This window comes from Paroedura picta, chromosome 12 (genome assembly GCF_049243985.1).
Source record: "Paroedura picta isolate Pp20150507F chromosome 12, Ppicta_v3.0, whole genome shotgun sequence".
Taxonomy (NCBI): Eukaryota; Metazoa; Chordata; class Lepidosauria; order Squamata; family Gekkonidae; genus Paroedura; species Paroedura picta.
In genome coordinates, this window is record NC_135380.1 from 50,757,230 (window position 1) to 50,778,197 (window position 20,968).

General features: G+C 53.5%; 2 protein-coding genes across 6 annotated transcripts in view; one reads left to right on the forward strand and one right to left on the reverse strand.

Annotated features, from left to right (window-relative positions):
- GOLGA2 (golgin A2) overlaps positions 1–1,717 on the reverse strand; it is a 47,388-nt gene extending 45,671 nt beyond the window's left edge. For 2 of the 5 annotated variants that reach the window (XM_077306699.1, XM_077306696.1), the window contains exon 1: positions 1,372–1,715. In XM_077306699.1, the coding sequence (XP_077162814.1) occupies positions 1,372–1,419 (48 nt within the window). In that variant the 5' untranslated portion in view covers positions 1,420–1,715. Of the gene's footprint in view, positions 1–1,371 lie in introns of all 5 variants that reach the window. The other 3 variants (XM_077306697.1, XM_077306698.1, XM_077306700.1) reach the window with 3 other exon arrangements.
- A 6,152-nt stretch (positions 1,718–7,869) lies between these two features.
- On the forward strand, positions 7,870–20,548 carry SWI5 (SWI5 homologous recombination repair protein). The gene is made up of 5 exons (XM_077306481.1): positions 7,870–8,106; positions 14,301–14,349; positions 15,453–15,574; positions 16,057–16,151; positions 19,760–20,548. The coding sequence occupies exons 1-5, from the start codon at positions 7,970–7,972 to the stop codon at positions 19,822–19,824; spliced, it is 468 nt and encodes a 155-aa protein (XP_077162596.1). The 5' UTR covers positions 7,870–7,969; the 3' UTR covers positions 19,825–20,548.
- Positions 20,549–20,968: the final 420 nt, after the last annotated feature.

Sequence of the window (20,968 nt, forward strand, 5' to 3'; positions counted from 1 at the left end):
TCAAACTCCTATGCAAATCAGGGGCAAAGTTTGGGAGGCCACCCTTTTACACCCCCAGTACTGTGGAGCCTGTGATCATTTAGCATCCACATATTATACGGGTGGGAGAATGCATGCATAGTCTACTAAATCTCTTCCCAAACATATAAGGAGAGGAATTAGGAGACATGTTGTGAACTTTAACTTGACCTCCAGGTTATTTAAATGGCTGAGGGGGGGTGGAGAGATGCTCTATACATAAAAGTGTGGATAAATACATTTGTGAGCCTGATCCACAAAACTGAACAACAAAAAAGGAATAGAAGGTCAGGAAAGGCAGTAGAAACAATTCCTCTTCCACACATTCAAAGCTTGCACATCAGCATGTAGGTTTTGGAGGACGGTGGAAGAGTCTTTCATATTTAATATTTAATATGAAAGACGTTTCATATGAAAGACTCTTCCACCATCCTCCAAAGCCTACATGCTGATAGGGAGAAACCTTGCAGGCATTCGAAAAACATGTGTCTAGCACAGGAGTAGTCAAACTGCGGCCCTCCAGATGTCCATGGACTACAATTCCCATGAGCCCCTGCCAGCGAATGCTGGCAGGGGCTCATGGGAATTGTAGTCCATGGACATCTGGAGGGCCGCAGTTTGATTACCCCTGGTCTAGCATATTTAACATGAGAAGACTCTTCCTCATGCATGAGGGTATCCTCTCAATGGAAGGGGGAGGGGGAGCCAGGAGTGCGAGAGTCCTTTCCTTCCCCAACAAAAACAGAGTCCCACAACAGCTTGAAGGCCAACCAAGATGTCTTCAAGGTGGGAGATTTTGAGTGCAGAGCTCGGGCCTTGAGTCAATCTTGGAGGGGCTCTTATGCCGGTTGCGCTGCTTCAGACCCACCCGGCCGCCCGCTGGACCGGAAGGCATTCAAGACACGCAGCGGCGGCGGCGCTGAGCAAGAAGCGGGGAGGCCCTGACTGGACCCTGAAAAAAGGCGTCCTGCGGGCAACCTCCGCGGAAGGGGGATTCTCCGCCCAACTGGATACATGCCTGCTCCTCCCTCCCTGCCTCCCCCCTCCCCGGCCCCTGGGGGCAGGGCACCCTCGCAGCCCCCCCCCCGGAGTGCCCCCCATTGACACCGAGCGCGGCTTGGGGGGGGGGCTCTGGCTTCTCTCCCCCTCGGAGGACACGGGGTCCCTCCCTTCCCCCCCCCGGCCGCGGCGTCCGTCAGTCAGGGGGCTAGGCCGGGGGGGGGGCTGGGGGCGTGGCGAGGCTCCTTCCAGGCGCGGTCCTTCTCTCTCTCTCCCCCCCCCCGGTCTCCCCGCGGGGCCTGAGAGGACGCCTCTCTCTCTCTCCCTCCCTCCCCCCCCCGGGAGCGGCTTTACCTTCTTCTTGGCGGCCGCCAGCTTGCTCTGCCTGCTCCCGTCCGCCATGTCCGCGCCGGGCCCGGGCCACGTCAGCCCGCCGAGGGAGGGAGGGAGGGAGGGAGGAGTGGAGGAGGCTCCGCCCGGCGGCCGGGGCGGCGGCGCACGCGCAGTAGAGACCGAGCGGGCGCGAGCGCTTTCCCGCCTTGCCCCGTGGCGCGCGCCGCTGTGGGAGGCGTCCGGCTCGCGAAGGGCCTCGGCCGGGCCGGGAAGGCGCGCCCAGCGGCGCTGAGGGGCTCCAGGGGTCCGCGGGAACGCCAGCCGTGGGGGAGGCGGCGTCCGCCCGAAGCTCTTCCTCCCTCCGCGGGGCAGAACTGGACTCCGGGGCCAAATGTGGGGCCCGCCGCGATTTATTCAGGGCGCGAGCTTCCGTGCGCATGCGCGCTTGGATCAGTCTCGGTTGGCCTCCAAGGTGCCCTTTGACCCCAATTCGGACGGCAAGCTGGACAGGGGTGGGTTAACTCTGATGTCCTGCCATCTTTGAAAGGGTCTGGGGATTTTTTAGGGGTTGTGCTGTTTTGCTTATTTTATTGTAAACCGCTGTGAGTCTTTGAGAGGGGCAGTAGATAAGTCCAAAAATACATGAATAAATATAAATTTTGTTGCTCTTCTTCAGGCCAGCACGGCTGCACACTTGAATGCCAAAACGGGGTTCCAGATTTCACACTAGCTCTCAATGTTCACCCCTTCGCCAGTGGCAAACCTCATAGAACAGAATATGCCAGTTTCAGGGTCTTCCTAGTACTGCATACATCACTCTTAAAGGATTTGCTCCCAGCTCTGTTGCAGTATCCGTATGGCTATTCACTCTCGATCTTTTGGAAGCTCTTTGGTTGAGAGCTAATTGCAATATTGATACTATAGGAGTGACAGATCCAGTATTACGAAGACCTATAAATTGGTATCACAATTATAGAAGAAGAAAAAGAAGAAGAGTTGGTTCTTATATGCCGCTTTTCGCTACCCGAAAGAGGCTCAAAGCAGCTTACAGTCGCCTTCCCATTCCTCTCCCCACAACAGACACCCTGTGGGGTGGGTGAGGCTGAGAGAGCCCTGATATTCCTGCTCGGTCAGAACAGTTTTATCAGTGTCGTGGCGAGCCCAAGGTCACTCAGCTGTTTGAATGTGGGGGAGTGCATAATCAAACCCAGCTTGCCAGATTAGAAGTCCGCACTCCTAACCACAACACCAAGCTGGCTCTAGAGTTGGAAGGGGCCATACAGGCCATCTAGTCCAACCCCCTGCTCAACGCAGGATCAACCCAAAGCATCCAAGAAAAGTGCATCCAACCTTTGCTTGAAGACTGCCAGTGAGGGGGAGCTCACCACCTCCTTAGGCAGCCTATTCCACTGCTAAACTACTCTGACTGTGAAAAATTTTTTCCTGATACCTAGCCTATATCGTTCTAGTTTAAACCCATTACTGCGCGTCCTTTCCTCTGCAGCCAACGGAAACAGCATCCTGCCCTCCTCCAAGTGACAACCTTTCAAAGAATTAAAGAGGGCTATCATGTCCCCTATGAGCCTCTTGTGGCGCAGAGTGGTAAGGCAGCCGACATGCTGTCTGAAGCTCTGCCCATGAGGCTGGGAATTCAATCCCAGCAGCCGGCTCAAGGTTGACTCAGCCTTCCATCCTTCCGAGGTCGGTAAAATGAGTACCCAGCTTGCTGGGGGGTAAACGGTAATGACTGGGGAAGGCTTGTTACAATGGGCTTCCCTGGCCAATATTAGCTCACTCTCAGCTTTGGCCTTTCTGATGATTGATCTACAGTGCCTAGTAACCTGTAGGTACTCTTCTTTAGAGCTCTGTCCTTCCCTCCATTTTCTGAAGATTTCCCTTTTCTTTCTTAGTTCCTCTTGAAGTTCTCTGTTCATCCAAATAGGCTTCTTAGAGCTCCTGCAGTGTTTTCGTCTTTCTGGGATAGCCATGGATTGAGCATGCAATAGCTCTTGTTTGAGTAGCGACCACCCTTCACATGCTCCCTTCCCTTCCAGCATTCTCGTCCATGGTATGACACTTTGAGACTCCTTTGGGTAGTAAACAGCAGGGCACAAAACTCCAATTCTTCTTCAAAGGAGAAACCGTGAAAGAAGCATGTGGGCACATAACATCTTATCAACAGTAAAAAATTTGAGACAGAAGGAGCAGGGTGGACACCTGTGTACTGTGACTTCCCCATGTGTATTAGGGCAGGGGGACATTTCAGTGTTTGTTGCCTAATTCACACAAGAAGGGAAATGATGCAGAACTGGGAGGAATTAGTTGCCATGTAATCTCCAGTCTGATTTTCCCTTCACATATCTGACGACATGGCTCTGGAAAGCTCATCTGTAACCACTATGCCAAAATTCCCAAAGGTCAGTCCTCTCCCACACTCAACTCAACATTCCCCACCACAGGTTCTTGACACCCATCTCTCAACACCCATGCCCTCATTTGCCACCATGCCACCACAACCTCCCACACAACACACACATTCAACCCCATGCCCTTACAGACTGGACAACTCTCCTTCCTCTTCCCACCATCAAGCTCTAGCGTCCGTTGTATTCCTGGATCCAACAGGCTTTGCCCGTAGTAAAATCCATTAAAAAATAATCTGTCTGTTAAAAACTTATATATATCCTGGTGGCAACTGCCCCCCTTCGCAAGTTCAGACAGCTCCCTCTTGCACCTCAGGGACAATCTATGGGTGCTGGCAGTCCACTACCAAATGGTGATCTAACCTGGAGGGGCCCATCTGGTCCCCTGCGCCCTGACCTCAACCAGAGACCCAGCGGAAGAGCTCCATCTTACAGGCCATGCAGAACACAGAAAGCTCCTGCAGGGCCCTCAGCTATTCCTGGCGCCGCGGTGGTGGCGCGTCTCACCTTGTGGCCTCGGAAATCTGGTCATGTTAGCCCAGCGCCATCTCCATCCCATGGCCAAGATGGAAGCTCAACTGGTATAGGTCGAGTGCCAAAGTTTTCTTCACAAATGCCAGGAGCTGGTGTGCGATGGCCCTTTCAACGGCTTTGCCCAGAAATGCAAGATGCAAGACTGGGCAGTAGCTTTTTCTGATTGGGTATTTCTCCCTTTCAAACTGTTCTATCCTTGTAATATTTAAACTTACCTGGGTTTATGCACAAGTTAAGTAAATTATGAGATCCAAATAAAAACAACTACTAAGAAGTATTCTGGTTTTATTAGACCAGAGAAACTTTTACCAGCCACATCAGTAATGGATATGAAAGTTCAGTTCCCTACATGTACGGCAGTTACAGCAGCTGGAATTTCAGGTAGAGCCAGGCCCTCCCCTCTGAGTCATTAACAAAGATTTGCACACAGTGCAAGATAAGCCATAAAGAAGACTCTCCCCTTAATTGGGTACTCTTTTCAAATTTATTTAATACAGCACCGTGGCCAGATAAAACAGATAGCGAGAAAAAACATTTCAGAGTAGAAAATTGCAAAATCAGGGAGCTAGTACAAAATTTAAAATATATAAAATTGTATAATTGATGTGTACATTATAAAAAATGCATAGTAAAATTCCTCTAAAAATCTTCACTTAAGCTTAAATTGTCTTTCCCATGTGCTAAGCACATGAGCACAAAATTTGGCAACCTGCTTAATAATATGGCCCCTACTATTCCACAGGAGGAATTTTACTTTTTCTTTGTTTGAGCTGGTGGAGGAATTCCTGAGTAATGGGAGGATGAATTTATTTCTCGCAGAGCTAAAAGTAGGGCACCTTAAGAGAACGTGTTCGATTAACTCTATCTCCCCGGAATTACAGGGGCAGAGTTTTTCAGCTAATGGGGTTTTCTTGAAGTGGCCCACCAGCATGGCAGAAAGTAACGCAGAGCATCTAGCTAGTGTGAATGCTCTCCTATAGTATTTTGTTTCCAAATAGGAGAGATAGTCTGCAGAGGCTTGAATATATCTAATTGGGTACTCAAAAGGGCCATGTCTAGGGCTGCTAGTGCAGGGCAGGAAATACCTACAGATTTTGAGGGTGGAGCCTGAGGTGGCGGGAGTTGGGGGAGGGGAGGGACTTCCAAACCAAAAAGAAGACAGCTTAATCATTTTAAAACAGAATGATTAAAATAAATTATTTTAAAAAGAATGATTACTCCCCCCTCCCCCCCAAAAAAAACACATGTCTGACAAAAAGAGGACATGTGGTTATAAGGTTGCCACCTTTGGGTTGGGAAATACTTGGAGACTTTGGGGGTAGAGCTGGGAGTGGGCTGGATTTGAGGTGGGGAGGAACCTCAGCGGATTATAATACTACTAGCAAGAAAGCCCATTGCAACCAGGAATGAAGTGGCCACTAGGGCCCAGGGGACACCAGCAGGCACAGATCTCTCTCTCTCTCTCTTACTCTCTCTCTCTCAGCAGGAGCCATAGGAGGTAATCAGGGCTCCTTCATAGCGGGGAATCAGGGCTGGTTTGCAGTTTGGGGCAGCTGTCTCTGTCTCTCTCCCTTGCAGCAGGAGCCATAGCAGGTAATCAGGGGTCATTTGCGGTTTGGCAGGGCTCTCTGTGTCTCTCAGGCTTCTGAGAGCAAAGTGGCTAGCGTCCAGGGAAGGAGGGTGGGAGTTGTAGGACAGGGGTAGTCAAACTGCGACCCTCCAGATGTCCATGGAGGCTCATGGGAATTGCAGACCATGGACATCTGTAGAGCTGCAGTTTGACTACCCCTGCTGTAGGGGCAGGGCCAATCTGCCCCTATTCCCACTCAGTTGGCCCTATTCCAACTCAGACACCCTGGACACGTTCCATCTCCCAGGCTGTTTCAGAAATAATAAGAGGAACAATGGATAAGGATGGAGTCCCCCCTCCCAAGCAGCCATTTTTTTCCAAGGGAACTGATCTCTGTCACTTGGAGATCAGCTGTAAACCCAGGGAATCCCCAGGTCTCAGCTGGAGGCTGGCATCCCTGCCTAGCTTGCTTCTTGAACTGCCTAGGTGTGCTTAGTTTCTTCAGTAAATTTACTGGGGTGGGGTACAACAGGGATCCCAATTCAGGGTTGGGAAATACCAGGAGATTTTGGAGGTGGATCCTGAAGAGGGCGGGGTTTTAGAAAGGGAGGGACTTAAATGGGGTATAGTGCCCCCGAGCCAGCCATTTGCTCCAAGGGATCCAATACATGTTGCCTAGAGATTAGTGTGATCCCAGACATTCTCTAACTACCTCCTGGAAACAGTCAACTCTAAATATAGTTTTTTTTTGGGCCTGTAGACTGGATGGCATAATGGGTGATGGCTGGAATAACTACGTGCCAAAATTCGGGTGTGGTTGGATTTCACATCACTCCCATTGCCACAACATCACTCATCAAATTCTTTCTCACCAAGATGCTTTAAACCCAGAGCCAAACTTAACAGGAGATCCTATAATAGGGTGCCTCTCTCCCCCTTTCCTGAACATCTCTGGAGAACAGAAATACCCCCCAGGCTTTTGGCTATCAATCTGCCTTGGATCCCAAGTGGGAAGGCCCTCATACAGCCAGCAAGGAGTGCCAGAACCCAAAGGTCCCAGGCACAGAACCAACCCCAAGGTGTACAGGGGAGTGGGAGGCTGCAACACAGGAACCTGATACAGTCCGAGTAGGGATGCCAGCCTCCAGGTGGGACCTGGGGATCCCCTGGAATTCCAGCTCATCCCCTGGGGAAAAGGGCTGCTTAGGAAGGGAGACTCCATACCATTCTACTCCACTGATGTCCCTCCCCAACCCACTGCCCTCAAAGGCCCCAGGTATTTCCCAACCCAGGGCTGGCAAAGCAGCTCTTTTCTCCAGGAGAACCGATCTCTTTAGTATAGAGATAATCAGTATTTCCAGGGGATCCCCAGGTCCCGGCTGGAGGCTGGCATCCTTATGATACAGAGAAACCTTTGTAATTCTAGACCAGGAGTAGTCAAACTGCAGCCCTCCAGATGTCCATGGACTACAATTCCCAGAAGCCCCTGCCAGCATTCGCTGGCAGGGGCTTCTGGGAATTGTAGTCCATGGACATCTGGAGGGCTGCAGTTTGACTACCCCTGTTCTAGACCATGACCTTTTCCCTACTTTACCCTAAAAAAAGGATGTGGTATGTTAGCCAAATGCTTGGAGTGAATTTCCGTCTGCTGGAAATGTTCCTGCAATTGGGGGTGGGGGTGGCATGTGCCTACTCTCCCCTGTATCGTGTTGTCAATTTCCAGGGGGCGCCTGGAGATAGGGCTGCCAGTTTTGGGTTGGGAAATATCTGGAGACTTTGGGGGTGGAGCTGGGAGTGGGCGGGATTTGGGCCGGGAGAGACCTCAAAGCAGCAATTTTATTCAGGGAAAGTGACTGCTGTCACCTGGAGATGAACTGTAGAACTGGGAGGTCCCCAGTTCCCACCTGGGGACTGGCATCGCTACCTGGAGATCACTTGCTATAATAGATCTCCAGCTGATCAAGACCAGTCCGCCCTGGATAAAAATGGCTGCTTTGACCTCAAGTCCAGGAACTACAATTCCCAAGAGGCGCCAGGAGCCCCAGCTAGGCCAGCCCTGCCCCGCGTCGCGCCTCCGACTCCAAATCCCAGCATGCAAAGCGAAGCGGGGGCCGAGCGAGGCCGGGGTGCTGCCCCGGCTGGGCAAGGCGCGCTGGAGAAACCGGAGCCCGCGGCGCCCTCGAAGGGGGGGCCCAGTCGGAGGCCGCCGCCGAGGCCCCTCCCGAGCAGGTGCGCAGGCGCGGGGGACCAGGAGGGCCAGTCGGCCCAAGACAGAGAGGCCGGGAAAGGGCCCTGCGGCACCCCCGACCCGTCTGACGGCTCCAGACCCGTCAATCTGCCTGTAGGGCCGGGAAGGCCCTGGAGAGCCAGGGGGTGGAGCAGGGAGGGGCGGGAGTTGGGGCAGAGAGGATTCCGGGGCATCCCCAGGCCCCACCTGGAGGCTGGCATCCCTCCGTCCCCCTCCCAAGCAGCCCTTTCCTCCAGGGGAACTGAGCTCTGCAGTCTGGAGAGGAGCTGGAATTCCAGGGGATCCCCAGGCCCCACCTGGAGGCTGGCATCCCTCCGTCCCCCTCCCAAGCAGCCCTTTCCTCCAGGGGAACTGAGCTCTGTAGTCTGGGGATGAGCTGGAATTCCAGGGGATCCCCAGGCCCCACCTGGAGGCTGGCATCCCTCCGTCCCCCTCCCAAGCAGCCCTTTCCTCCAGGGGAACTGAGCTCTGCAGTCTGGAGATGGGCTGGAATTCCAGGGGATCCCCAGGCCCCACCTGGAGGCTGGCATCCCTCCGTCCCCCTCCCAAGCAGCCCTTTCCTCCAGGGGAACTGAGCTCTGTAGTCTGGGGATGGGCTGGAATTCCAGGGGATCCCCAGGCCCCACCTGGAGGCTGGCATCCCTCCGTCCCCCTCCCAAGCAGCTCTTTCCTCCAGGGGAACTGAGCTCTGTAGTCTGGGGATGGGCTGGAATTCCAGGGGATCCCCAGGCCCCACCTGGAGGCTGGCATCCCTCCGTCCCCCTCCCAAGCAGCCCTTTCCTCCAGGGGAACTGAGCTCTGTAGTCTGGGGATGGGCTGGAATTCCAGGGGATCCCCAGGCCCCACCTGGAGGCTGGCATCCCTCCGTCCCCCTCCCAAGCAGCCCTTTCCTCCAGGGGAACTGAGCTCTGTAGTCTGGGGATGGGCTGGAATTCCAGGGGATCCCCAGGCCCCACCTGGAGGCTGGCATCCCTCCGTCCCCCTCCCAAGCAGCTCTTTCCTCCAGGGGAACTGAGCTCTGCAGTCTGGAGATGGGCTGGAATTCCAGGGGATCCCCAGGCCCCACCTGGAGGCTGGCATCCCTCCGTCCCCCTCCCAAGCAGCCCTTTCCTCCAGGGGAACTGAGCTCTGCAGTCTGGAGATGGGCTGGAATTCCAGGGGATCCCCAGGCCCCACCTGGAGGCTGGCATCCCTCCGTCCCCCTCCCAAGCAGCCCTTTCCTCCAGGGGAACTGAGCTCTGTAGTCTGGGGATGGGCTGGAATTCCAGGGGATCCCCAGGCCCCACCTGGAGGCTGGCATCCCTCCGTCCCCCTCCCAAGCAGCTCTTTCCTCCAGGGGAACTGAGCTCTGTAGTCTGGAGAGGAGCTGGAATTCCAGGGGATCCCCAGTCCCCACCTGGAGGCTGGCATCCCTCCGTCCCCCTCCCAAGCAGCCCTTTCCTCCAGGGGAACTGAGCTCTGTATCTGGGGACGAGCTGGAATTCCAGGAGATCCCCAGGCCCCACCTGGAGGCTGGCATCCCTCCGTCCCCCTCCCAAGCAGCCCTTTCCTCCAGGGGAACTGAGCTCTGTAGTCTGGGGATGGGCTGGAATTCCAGGGGATCCCCAGGCCCCACCTGGAGGCTGGCATCCCTCCGTCCCCCTCCCAAGCAGCCCTTTCCTCCTGGGGAACTGAGCTCTGTTGTCTGGAGAAGAGCTGGAATTCCAGGGGATCCCCAGGACCCACCTGGAGGCTGGCATCCCTCCGTCCCCCTCCCAAGCAGCCCTTTCCTCCTGGGGAACTGAGCTCTGTTGTCTGGAGAAGAGCTGGAATTCCAGGGGGTCCCCAGGCCCCACCTGGAGGCTGGCATCCCTCCGTCCCCCTCCCAAGCAGCCCTTTCCTCCTGGGGAACTGAGCTCTGTTGTCTGGAGAAGAGCTGGAATTCCAGGGGGTCCCCAGGCCCCACCTGGAGGCTGGCATCCCTCCGTCCCCCTCCCAAGCAGCCCTTTCCTCCTAGGGAACTGAGCTCTGTAGTCTGGAGAAGAGCTGGAATTCCAGGGGGTCCCCAGGCCCCACCTGGAGGCTGGCATCCCTCCGTCCCCCTCCCAAGCAGCCCTTTCCTCCTGGGGAACTGAGCTCTGTTGTCTGGAGAAGAGCTGGAATTCCGGGGCATCCCCAGGCCCCACCTGGAGGCTGGCATCCCTCCGTCCCCCACCAAAGCAGCCCTTTCCTCCTGGGGAACTGAGCTCTGTTGTCTGGAGAAGAGCTGGAATTCCGGGGCATCCCCAGGCCCCACCTGGAGGCTGGCATCCCTCCGTCCCCCTCCCAAGCAGCCCTTTCCTCCTGGGGAACTGAGCTCTGTTGTCTGGAGAAGAGCTGGAATTCCGGGGCATCCCCAGGCCCCACCTGGAGGCTGGCATCCCTCCGTCCCCCTCCCAAGCAGCCCTTTCCTCCTGGGGAACTGAGCTCTGTTGTCTGGAGAAGAGCTGGAATTCCGGGGCATCCCCAGGCCCCACCTGGAGGCTGGCATCCCTCCGTCCCCCTCCCAAGCAGCCCTTTCCTCCTGGGGAACTGAGCTCTGTTGTCTGGAGAAGAGCTGGAATTCCAGGGGGTCCCCAGGCCCCACCTGGAGGCTGGCATCCCTCCGTCCCCCTCCCAAGCTGCCCTTTCCTCCAGGGGAACTGAGCTCTGTAGTCTGGAGATGGGCTGGAATTACAGGGGATCCCCAGGCCCCACCTGGAGGCTGGCATCCCTCAGTCCCCCTCCCAAGCTGCCCTTTCCTCCAGGGGAACTGAGCTCTGCAGTCTGGAGAGGAGCTGGAATTCCAGGGGATCCCCAGGCCCCATCTGGAGGCTGGCATCCCTCCGTCCCGCACCCAAGCTGCCCTTTCCTCCAGGGGAACTGAGCTCTGTAGTCTGGAGAAGAGCTGGAATTCCAGGGGGTCCCCAGGCCCCACCTGGAGGCTGGCATCCCTCAGTCCCCCTCCCAAGCAGCCCTTTCCTCCTGGGGAACTGAGCTCTGTTGTCTGGAGAAGAGCTGGAATTCCAGGGGGTCCCCAGGCCCCACCTGGAGGCTGGCATCCCTCCGTCCCCCTCCCAAGCTGCCCTTTCCTCCAGGGGAACTGAGCTCTGTAGTCTGGAGATGAGATGGAATTCCAGGAGATCTCCAGGCCCCAACTAGAGGCTGGCATCCCTCAGTCCCCCTCTCAAGCAGCCCTTTCCTCCAGGGTAACTGAGCTCTGTAGTCTGGGGATGAGCTGGAATTCCAGGGGATCCCCAGGCCCCACCTGGAGGCTGGCATCCCTCAGTCCCCCTCTCAAGCAGCCCTTTCCTCCAGGGGAACTGAGCTCTGTAGTCTGGAGATGAGCTGGAATTCCAGGAGATCCCCAGGCCCCACCTGGAGGCTGGCATCCCTCAGTCCCCCTCTCAAGCAGCCCTTTCCTCCAGGGGAACTGAGCTCTGTAGTCTGGAGATGAGCTGGAATTCCAGGAGATCCCCAGGCCCCAACTAGAGGCTGGCATCCCTCAGTCCCCCTCTCAAGCAGCCCTTTCCTCCAGGGGAACTGAGCTCTGTAGTCTGGAGATGGGCTGGAATTCCAGGGGATCCCCAGGCCTCACCTGGAGGCTGGCAGCCCTCTGTCCCCCTCCCAAGCAACCCTTTCCTCCAGGAGAACTGAGCTCTGTAGTCTGGAGATGAGCTGGAATTCCAGGGGATCCCCAAGCCACGCCTGGAGGCTGGCATCCCTCCATCCCCCTCCCAAGCAGCCCTTTCCTCCAGGGGAACTGAGCTTTGTAGTCTGGAGATGAGCTGGAATTCCAGGGGATCCCCAAGCAACGCCTGGAGGCTGGCATCCCTCCGTCCCCCTCCCAAGCAGCCCTTTCCTCCAGGGGAACTGAGCTCTGTAGTCTGGAGATGGGCTGGAATTCCAGGGGATCCCCCGGCCACACCTGGAGGCTGGCATCCCTCCGTCCCCCTCCCAAGCAACCCTTTCCTCCAGGAGAACTGAGCTCTGTAGTCTGGAGATGAGCTGGAATTCCAGGGGATCCCCAAGCAACGCCTGGAGGCTGGCATCCCTCCGTCCCCCTCCCAAGCAGCCCTTTCCTCCAGGGGAACTGAGCTCTGTAGTCTGGAGATGAGCTGGAATTCCAGGGGATCCCCAGGCCTCACCTGGAGGCTGGCATCCCTCAGTCCCCCTCTCAAGCAGCCCTTTCCTCCAGGGGAACTGAGCTCTGTAGTCTGGAGATGAGCTGGAATTCCAGGGGATCCCCAGGCCCCACCTGGAGGCTGGCATCCCTCAGTCCCCCTCTCAAGCAGCCCTTTCCTCCAGGGGAACTGAGCTCTGTAGTCTGGAGATGAGCTGGAATTCCAGGAGATCCCCAGGCCCCAACTAGAGGCTGGCATCCCTCAGTCCCCCTCTCAAGCAGCCCTTTCCTCCAGGGGAACTGAGCTCTGTAGTCTGGGGATGAGCTGGAATTCCAGGAGATCCCCTGGCCCCAACTAGAGGCTGGCATCCCTCAGTCCCCCTCTCAAGCAGCCCTTTCCTCCAGGGGAACTGAGCTCTGTAGTCTGGAGATGGGCTGGAATTCCAGGGGATCCCCAGGCCTCACCTGGAGGCTGGCAGCCCTCTGTCCCCCTCCCAAGCAACCCTTTCCTCCAGGAGAACTGAGCTCTGTAGTCTGGAGATGAGCTGGAATTCCAGGGGATCCCCAAGCCACGCCTGGAGGCTGGCATCCCTCCGTCCCCCTCCCAAGCAGCCCTTTCCTCCAGGGGAACTGAGCTTTGTAGTCTGGAGATGAGCTGGAATTCCAGGGGATCCCCAAGCAACGCCTGGAGGCTGGTATCCCTCCGTCCCCCTCCCAAGCAGCCCTTTCCTCCAGGGGAACTGAGCTCTGTAGTCTGGAGATGGGCTGGAATTCCAGAGGATCCCCCGGCCACACCTGGAGGCTGGCATCCCTCCGTCCCCTTCCCAAGCAACCCTTTCCTCCAGGAGAACTGAGCTCTGTAGTCTGGAGATGAGCTGGAATTCCAGGGGATCCCCAAGCAACGCCTTGAGGCTGGCATCCCTCCGTCCCACTCCCAAGCAGCCCTTTCCTCCAGGGGAACTGAGCTCTGTAGTCTGGAGATGAGCTGGAATTCCAGGGGATCCCCAGGCCTCACCTGGAGGCTGGCATCCCTCAGTCCCCCTCCCAAGCAGCCCTTTCCTCCAGGGTAACTGAGCTCTGTAGTCTGGAGATGAGCTTGTATTCCAGGGGATCCCCAGGCCCCACCTGGAGGCTGGCATCCCTCCGTCCCCCTCCCAAGCAGCCCTTTCCTCCAGGGGAACTGAGCTCTGTAGTCTGGAGATGGGCTGGAATTCCAGGGGATCCCCAGGCCCCACCTGGAGGCTGGCATCCCTCAGTCCCCCTCCCAAGCAGCCCTTTCCTCCAGGGGAACTGAGCTCTGTAGTCTGGAGATGGGCTGGAATTCCAGGGGATCCCCAGGCCCCACCTGGAGGCTGGCATCCCTCAGTCCCCCTCCCAAGCAGCCCTTTCCTCCAGGGGAACTGAGCTCTGTAGTCTGGAGATGAGCTTTTATTCCAGGGGATCCCCAGGCCCCACCTGGAGGCTGGTATCCCTAGATTGCTGTGTCCTTAATCCCTCCCCAAGCATCTGTGTTCTCCAGAAGAACTGATTTCTGTTCCCTGGAGATGAATTATAAAACCAGGGGATCCCAAGGTCCTACCTGGGGATTGGCATCCCTACGTGCCAGTGATCCTGTAGCTGATGGAAAGAAATGTTGTGATGCTGTGTAGATTTCCCAGTGACAGGGAGTCCCAGTGACATTTAACTTGGTAAGATTTCCAGGCAAACCTGGAAAAGATTTGGTTTCAAGGCTGTAATCCTGATCCTATTAATGAGAAGTGAGTTCAGTGAGTCACAGTATAGGGAACTAAATCATTTGATTGGTCAGCTGAGAAGAATGGTACTTTGTCACACACCTTGATCAGATTAGCCTGCCCTTGGAAATGGCTTTGTAAAAATTTGACCAGCGCATCCCTATGCATATTCCGGTCCAGGCCTCTTGAATCTGTTCATCAGACAAATTCAGCTCTGCATCACACATCTTTTGTTGCTTGACCCCACTGCTGAATAGCCAAAAGATGTCCAGTTAATTCTTGCTGGTTTTATCCTTTGAAAGACAGTTTTCTTTTCTTTCAGGACACCTACTGGAACTTGGAGAAATCACAATGCACACTTCAAGTCTCCGGTATGTGACTGTGTGCCAAACATTTCTTCTGTGCCTTAAGTCTGGGAATTGGCTTGTAGGGGAGAATAATTTGGCAGTGTGGTCTAGGGTAAGCCAGAGGCTATTTTGGGGTGCAGATTTAGGATGTACTGGTTGTCTTTCCCATGAATGCTTTCAAATTTGTCTTCACTATCAAAGTTGACTGGAGCCTTTATCTGTTTCACTTAATATTTCTGGTAAGGCCTTGGAGGAGTAGTGTGCATCATGGCTTAAGTGCCACTCAGGACTTAACACTCACTCAGGGCGGCTGTCCCACTCATGAATGCCTCCCTCTCCAACTGGCTTGCCTGTCTGTCCAGCAGCCAGCCAATCACCTTCCATCCCCCACCCCTAACCACCCCCTCCTCCTTCCACTTCCCTCTGAGGCTTGGAGGCTGCAGATCCCTGCTGGGTGAGAGCTGTCCCTGCCGGTGAGTCCCCAAACAGCTGCCTGGAGCCTTTCCAGTTCCTGGGGGGAGGGGGAGGCCATCCACAGAGTTCTTCCTCCACCACTCCAGTCTAGCTCCTGTTGTATTCCTTGGCCCCTCGTGTTCGAAAAAGATGCTTATTTCCAGGATATGGAAACTTAGTGGTGGTCTTTAAAATTAGACTGTGTGTTGGGAATGCTGGTATTTTCTTCTCACAGAAGCCAGCCCTTGAAGGTTGCTTGCCACAAACTGGTGAGCTGAGGAGGTCGCCAAACCGGTGCTCAGGGCTTCAGTCCTCGGATGGCTTTGGGAAAAGGGTTCCCTGTCGTTAAAACCAAACCCTGAGAGCCCTGGGGGATTATCTCCCATTTTCAAGCATCAGGATACAAAAAGTAATTTTTTTCAAAATGGAAAGCTCTGTTTTTCCCCACGAGCCTTGTCACTGCCAGGAAGGCTGCAGACATTCAACTCCTGCAGCTAATTTCAGAGAAATAATTCCCCCCTCCCCTCCCCTCGGCAGAATGTTTAGAACGTGTTGATTTGATTTTCGACACAGTTCAGGCTCTCTTTGTGTCTTTCCCGGCCCTTCTGCCTCTTGCCCGGCATCGTGGCCTGACAGGCAGCACTGGAATGTTAAATGCTGACTCTGCCCAACAGGTCCTATTGCCCAAGGCCTGTCCTTCTGACGTGGCCAACACGGAGCCCCTCCAGCAGGAGACTGAAGAGCTGGAGCACAAGGACCGTGCCCTGGAGCAGGAGATAGGACAGCTGTCGGCCGAGTGCGTATTCCTTCACTTTGGGTGGGCAGCTTGAGGTCTACATAACAGGAGAGGAGCAGCTTGCCTCTGTGGGTGGCTGCTGTAGTCAGGCTCGGGGTTAGAGTTTCGAGGAGACCCAACTTTAAATTCTGCTGTGAAGCAGTCTGGGTGACCCTGACCATTCAGGCTCTCTATTTCAGCCTAATTAACCTGACCTCACCAGCGGAGAGGGGAGATAATGAAGGAGGTGACTATGTACACCTCCTTGTAGAAAGGACTTTTTGTAATCGCATCACCTCCTTGTAATCAAATCAATTAAATATTTTGTAATAAAATCAGTGAAATTTTTTATGACACAAGCCGAATTTCTCAGCTTATGAAAACCTGGGGAGGGCTGACTCTCCTCTGACTCAGAGTAGCTTCTTTCTGTAAAACCAAATTAGCCGCCTGGTAAACACCCTGAGTTTGTCCCCTGGTGACTTCTCTGTCTTTGCTGTTGGCAGAGGCTTCAGCCTGGAGGAATTAGACAGACATATTACTTTGCTGCATGAATACAACGAGATAAAAGACGCTGGACAGAGGCTGCTGGGCCAACTGGGTAAGAGCAGGTTGAGGGGTCTTGGTGGATAGACAGTTTTCATCATTATTATTATGACTAGATTTAAAGCCCATTACATATGTCAACGCAACGGACGCTAGCATGCCCTCCCCCCCCCAGCCCTCCTGCCAGCCCTCCTCCCCACGCTGAAAATGCCTGCCAGTGCCTGTCCAAGCCTTGATGGGTGTTTTGGAGGTGTGGGGGGAGGCATGGACTTCCCTCCAAGACTCCCCCCCCCCCCCGGGCTGAAATCGCCTGCCTAGGCTTGCACAGGCCATGGCAGGCGTTTTAGGGGCCAGTGAGAACCATGTTCCTCCCCCCTCCCAACTGCCCTCCTGCCAGCCCTCCACCCTGCCCATAAGACACTCACTGCAGGCTGCGCAAGCCTGGGCGGGCGTTTTCGGAGCAGGGTGGAAGGCTTGCGGGATCCCCATTCCTCCCCCCCCCCCCCGTAGCCAGCCCCACCAACCTCCTGTCCCAGCAGCAGCCAGGGGCAGACTGGCTGCGATTGTGCCAGACTGCCCCTCTCTGGGTTTCTTAGGGGCTGGTCCGGGCTCTCTTTCTGCTGCGCTAAAGTGTTAAAGATGATGATGATGATTAGTCAGCCATAGATTTTAATTTTTATAGCCAAAGGTCATGACAATATACATACAGTTAAAATCAATATCTGATAAATCCATAAACCGTATAAACAAAGGTATGGGAATAAATCCAATCCCGGCACGGAAAGGCTAACAATATTAACTCTCGCGTGGGGGAAGGTTGGCTCGAATGTCCCGTGCAGCCAGAGCAAACAGTGACACTTTATAACTAATCAAAGGATCAGTGTCCGATAGCAGAAAGACCAATTTGTCTGCGTTGGTGTAAACATTTTGTCCCAATAGAACTCTAGTTATGAATTTAGTCCTCGGCCCCAAACATAGAGGACCATCTAAACCATGATGAGAGAGGTCTTCGACAGCAGGTGCTCCACAGGCAGGTGAGAGAAGGGCTAAAGGTGCACGGGGGTATTGACCAGAAGGCCAGGCCAATGGCAGGGTTTGAAAAGGCAGGTGGGTAGAAGCCACTGGGGGATTTGGGGATGAGATGGTAACTAAATAATCGGATCTGAAATGAACTTTTAAAATCACTTAAACAAGGAGGCAAAATTAAATTATGCAGCTGTTTGCCTCTCCAATAAGGCATCATTTTTAAAGACCGGTTCCATGAGTTGGGTCCTTCTGATCAAGCTCTCAACAAATGTGCCTAGATTTTGTTATAACACAAGAGTCAATAAGAATCTGTGTTTAAAATCAGCTCAAAACAAAGCCTAAAACATAAATTAGCAGAATTTTTCCTATGATTTATCCAGGATTTTAACCAGGTGAAATATACTCGAGCCCCAATTGATGGAAGGTATTATTGTTGGATTTTATGCTGCTTAACTGAGCACTGAGATGCTTTACTGTCAATTCTTTACTGTCAATTTACATCAAAATCACAATATGTCATAGTCCCATTGTATACGGCACTGGTCAGACCACACCTTGGAGTAATGTGTGCAGTTCTGGAGGCCTCACTGCAAGAAGGACGTGGATAAAATTGAAAGGGTACAGAGGAGAGCGACGAAGATGATCTGGGGCCAAGGGACCAAGCCCTATGAAGATAGGTTGAGGGACTTGGGAATGTTCAGCCTGGAGAAAAGGAGGTTGAGAGGGGACATGATAGCCCTCTTTAAGTATTTGAAAGGTTGTCACCTGGAGGAGGGCAGGATGCTGTTCCCATTGGCTGCAGAGGAAAGGAAATGCAGTAATGGGTTTAAACTACAAGTACAACGATATAGGCTAGATATCAGGAAAAAAAGATTTCACAGTCAGAGTAGTTCAGCAGTGGAATAGACTGCCTAAGGAGGTGGTGAGCTCCCCCTCACTGGCAGTCTTCAAGCAAAGGTTGGATACACACTTTTCTTGGATGCTTTAGGATGCTTTGGGCTGATCCTGCGTTGAGCAGGGGGTTGGACTAGATGGCCTGTATGGCCCCTTCCAACTCTATGATTCTATAATTCTGAATGACCTTAGCCACATTGGGCAAGCAAGAACGGCCTCCCAGAATTCCTTTCTGTGACCTCCACAGGATTCTAAATTTATTTCTTGTATTTTAATCTTGCTTTTCAGCTGAACTGCTGGCTAATGTATTGGAGAATGATGCACATAAGGATTAGGATGATAGGGAAGCTGGTGTCAACTGCAGCCACTTGCTCATTGGCAGGTGTTGTGAGGCATGAGCCCATTTTGAAAAAAGCTCCTGCACTCAATTCAAGGTGCTAGTCCTTAGGATTCACATAAGTTTGTCCATTAGGACTCACCTTACTGATGTATTAACCCAGGTGCCGGTTGAGGTCTATCTGCTGTCTGTCTGGCTGGTTTGCTTGCTTTCTACCCCCTCTATTTAGTTATTTAGTTATGGATTTATATACCACCCCTCAGCGGTCCTGTCTTGGGGCAGTTTACACAATATAAAATTCTATAAACCAATACCATTAACAAATGAAAACTAAAACATAAATTATTCATTTAAGATAAGCTAAAACCTCAGTATCCATTAGTTGCATCAACAAGCAATATTGACTTGTAGCCAGTTAGGTGTTAAGTTGGAGGAATTGAGGGGGAAAGGAAGGGCAGAAAGAGGGCGGGAGGGAGGCCTGAGACTTGGATATTATCCACCCAGTCTCAACCGTAGGCCTGGCAGAAGAGCTGGAAAAGAGAGTCCTGATCGGGCCCTGGTTTCTCCACCAGGCAAGAATCCTTGCAACCAGCATTCTCATTGATGACACATATCCTGCAGCTGCCTTATTCTGAGTCAGACTCCTGTTCTACCAAGGTCAGTCTTGGCCATTCGGGGAGGAGTCTCACTGGAGGTCTTCCCCATCACCTGCTGCCTGGTTCTTTCCACTGATGCTGCTGAGGACTGAGCCTGGGGCCTCCTGCATCTAAAGCAGAAGTTCTGCTACTGAGCTGCGGCCCCTCCATTTCCTAAATGTGTGCTTCTTCAGGGCAGCCTTGTCCCTTTCTGGAGCAGTATCACGGTTGTCGAATGGGCTACCACAATAAGAGTCTGTTCACAGGAACCCTTTGCAGGGCTTGCATAGCAGTGATTTTGTTTTTAAAATTAATATGGCAGTTGTAGCTTTCATTACATTTGCTTTTTCACAGTTTTGTTACTTTAGCCAGCTTGGTGTAGTGGTTAAGAGGAGTGGCTTCTAATCTGGCAAGCCTGATTTGGTTCCCTGCTCCTCCACATGCAGCTAGCTGGGTGGCCTTGGGCCAATCTCAGTCCTGTTAGACAGAGCAGTTCTCTTAGAGCTCTCTCAGCTGAATCTACCTCACAGGGTGTCTGTTGTGGGAAGAGGAAGGGAAGGTGATTGTAAGACACTTTGAGACTCCTTTGGGTATAAAACCAATTCTTCTTGTCTATTTCTAATGCAAAATAAGGCAGCAGAGACGTGTGTCCTAAAATGTAATGTTGGTATGAAGAAACAAATGGAGTCAGAGATGCGTGAGGTTCAAGGTGAGCTGTTCCCCTCTATCGCTTTTGTCCCATCTGTGTTTTCTCTTCCTCTCTTCCCACAGCTGTAATCAGAGGAGTCACCACCAAGGAGCTGTACCCAGAATTCGGGCTGGACCTTAACGACTAAGAGGGCAGTAGGACACCATAATCACTGACAGCCCCTGCATTCCACCCAGGCCAGTTGTGCGTTCAGATTTTCCAGGAAGCCCTCACTGAATGGTGGTCTGTCTGAAGCTTGTTGAGCCTGTTCCCTGCAAATGCTGCTGAGGAAAGTCCGCGCTCAGCCCCTGCAGTTGTTCAGAAGGCTGCACAAGAGCCTTTTCGTGGACGGACTGACCCGGGCCTGTCGTTAATTTCTTAATGGAAGTTGGGCTAGCTGGCTGCCATGTACTGACAGCACTGTTTTAAGTCAAGCATCAGCCCTCTGGCTTCAGCAGACTTAGATGGCCTCTTTCTGTTTAGGATTGCAAGGTCAGGGTCCCAGCACGTCAGCAGTCACAGAACGTTTTCTGTCTGTTCCTTTACCCATTAATGCAGTGAGCTTTTGGCCAGTCCTGATTGTTCAAGCCTTCCCCCTCGCAGTGTCTTTTTAGTGCAGAGAAAAGAACTGGGGTATCTTGGAGCAAAGGGGGAAGAACATTAGCATGTGGGACAGGAAGTGGGTGGAAGAGCTGAGCTTCTGGCCCTGATAATGTTCCCTGCGGAAGGGCAGGAAAGGAGGCTGTTCAGGGGACTACAGCCTGTCACACAAGCCATGTAAGCCCCGTGCCAGCGAGGAGGTCGTTAACGGAAAAGGAGCTGTAGCTGCATTGTTTCACAATAAATGGGAAATTGCTGTTGGCCCAATTTGATTGGTGTGCGTGTGTCAGGTGCTGTCTTTCTGGCTACATCCTTATTCCTGCCTTCCAAACAGCTTAGGGCACATGCATGCAAAAGATGACGCTTCTGCTTCACCTCAGAGTCCTGCTGGATCGGGACGCAGAGTAGCATCCTCCTCCCAGCTCTGGGCAGCCAGATAACACTGGGTAAACCCTCCTCTCCAGCTGCTCGCCGCCATATCTCAACTAGGGGTACAAACCTGGTGCTGTTTTCTAGTTAATCCCCTAATGAAGTTTAACACAGCATTTCTAATAATTTAATCTAACAGCAAAGCATTTTAAGTTGATCTCATATGTTGGAAATTGTCTGCCTGCCTGTCCTTCCACCCACCGTCTCTCTGTCATCTGTCCATCCATCCATCCATCTACCCATACATTCACCCACCCACCATC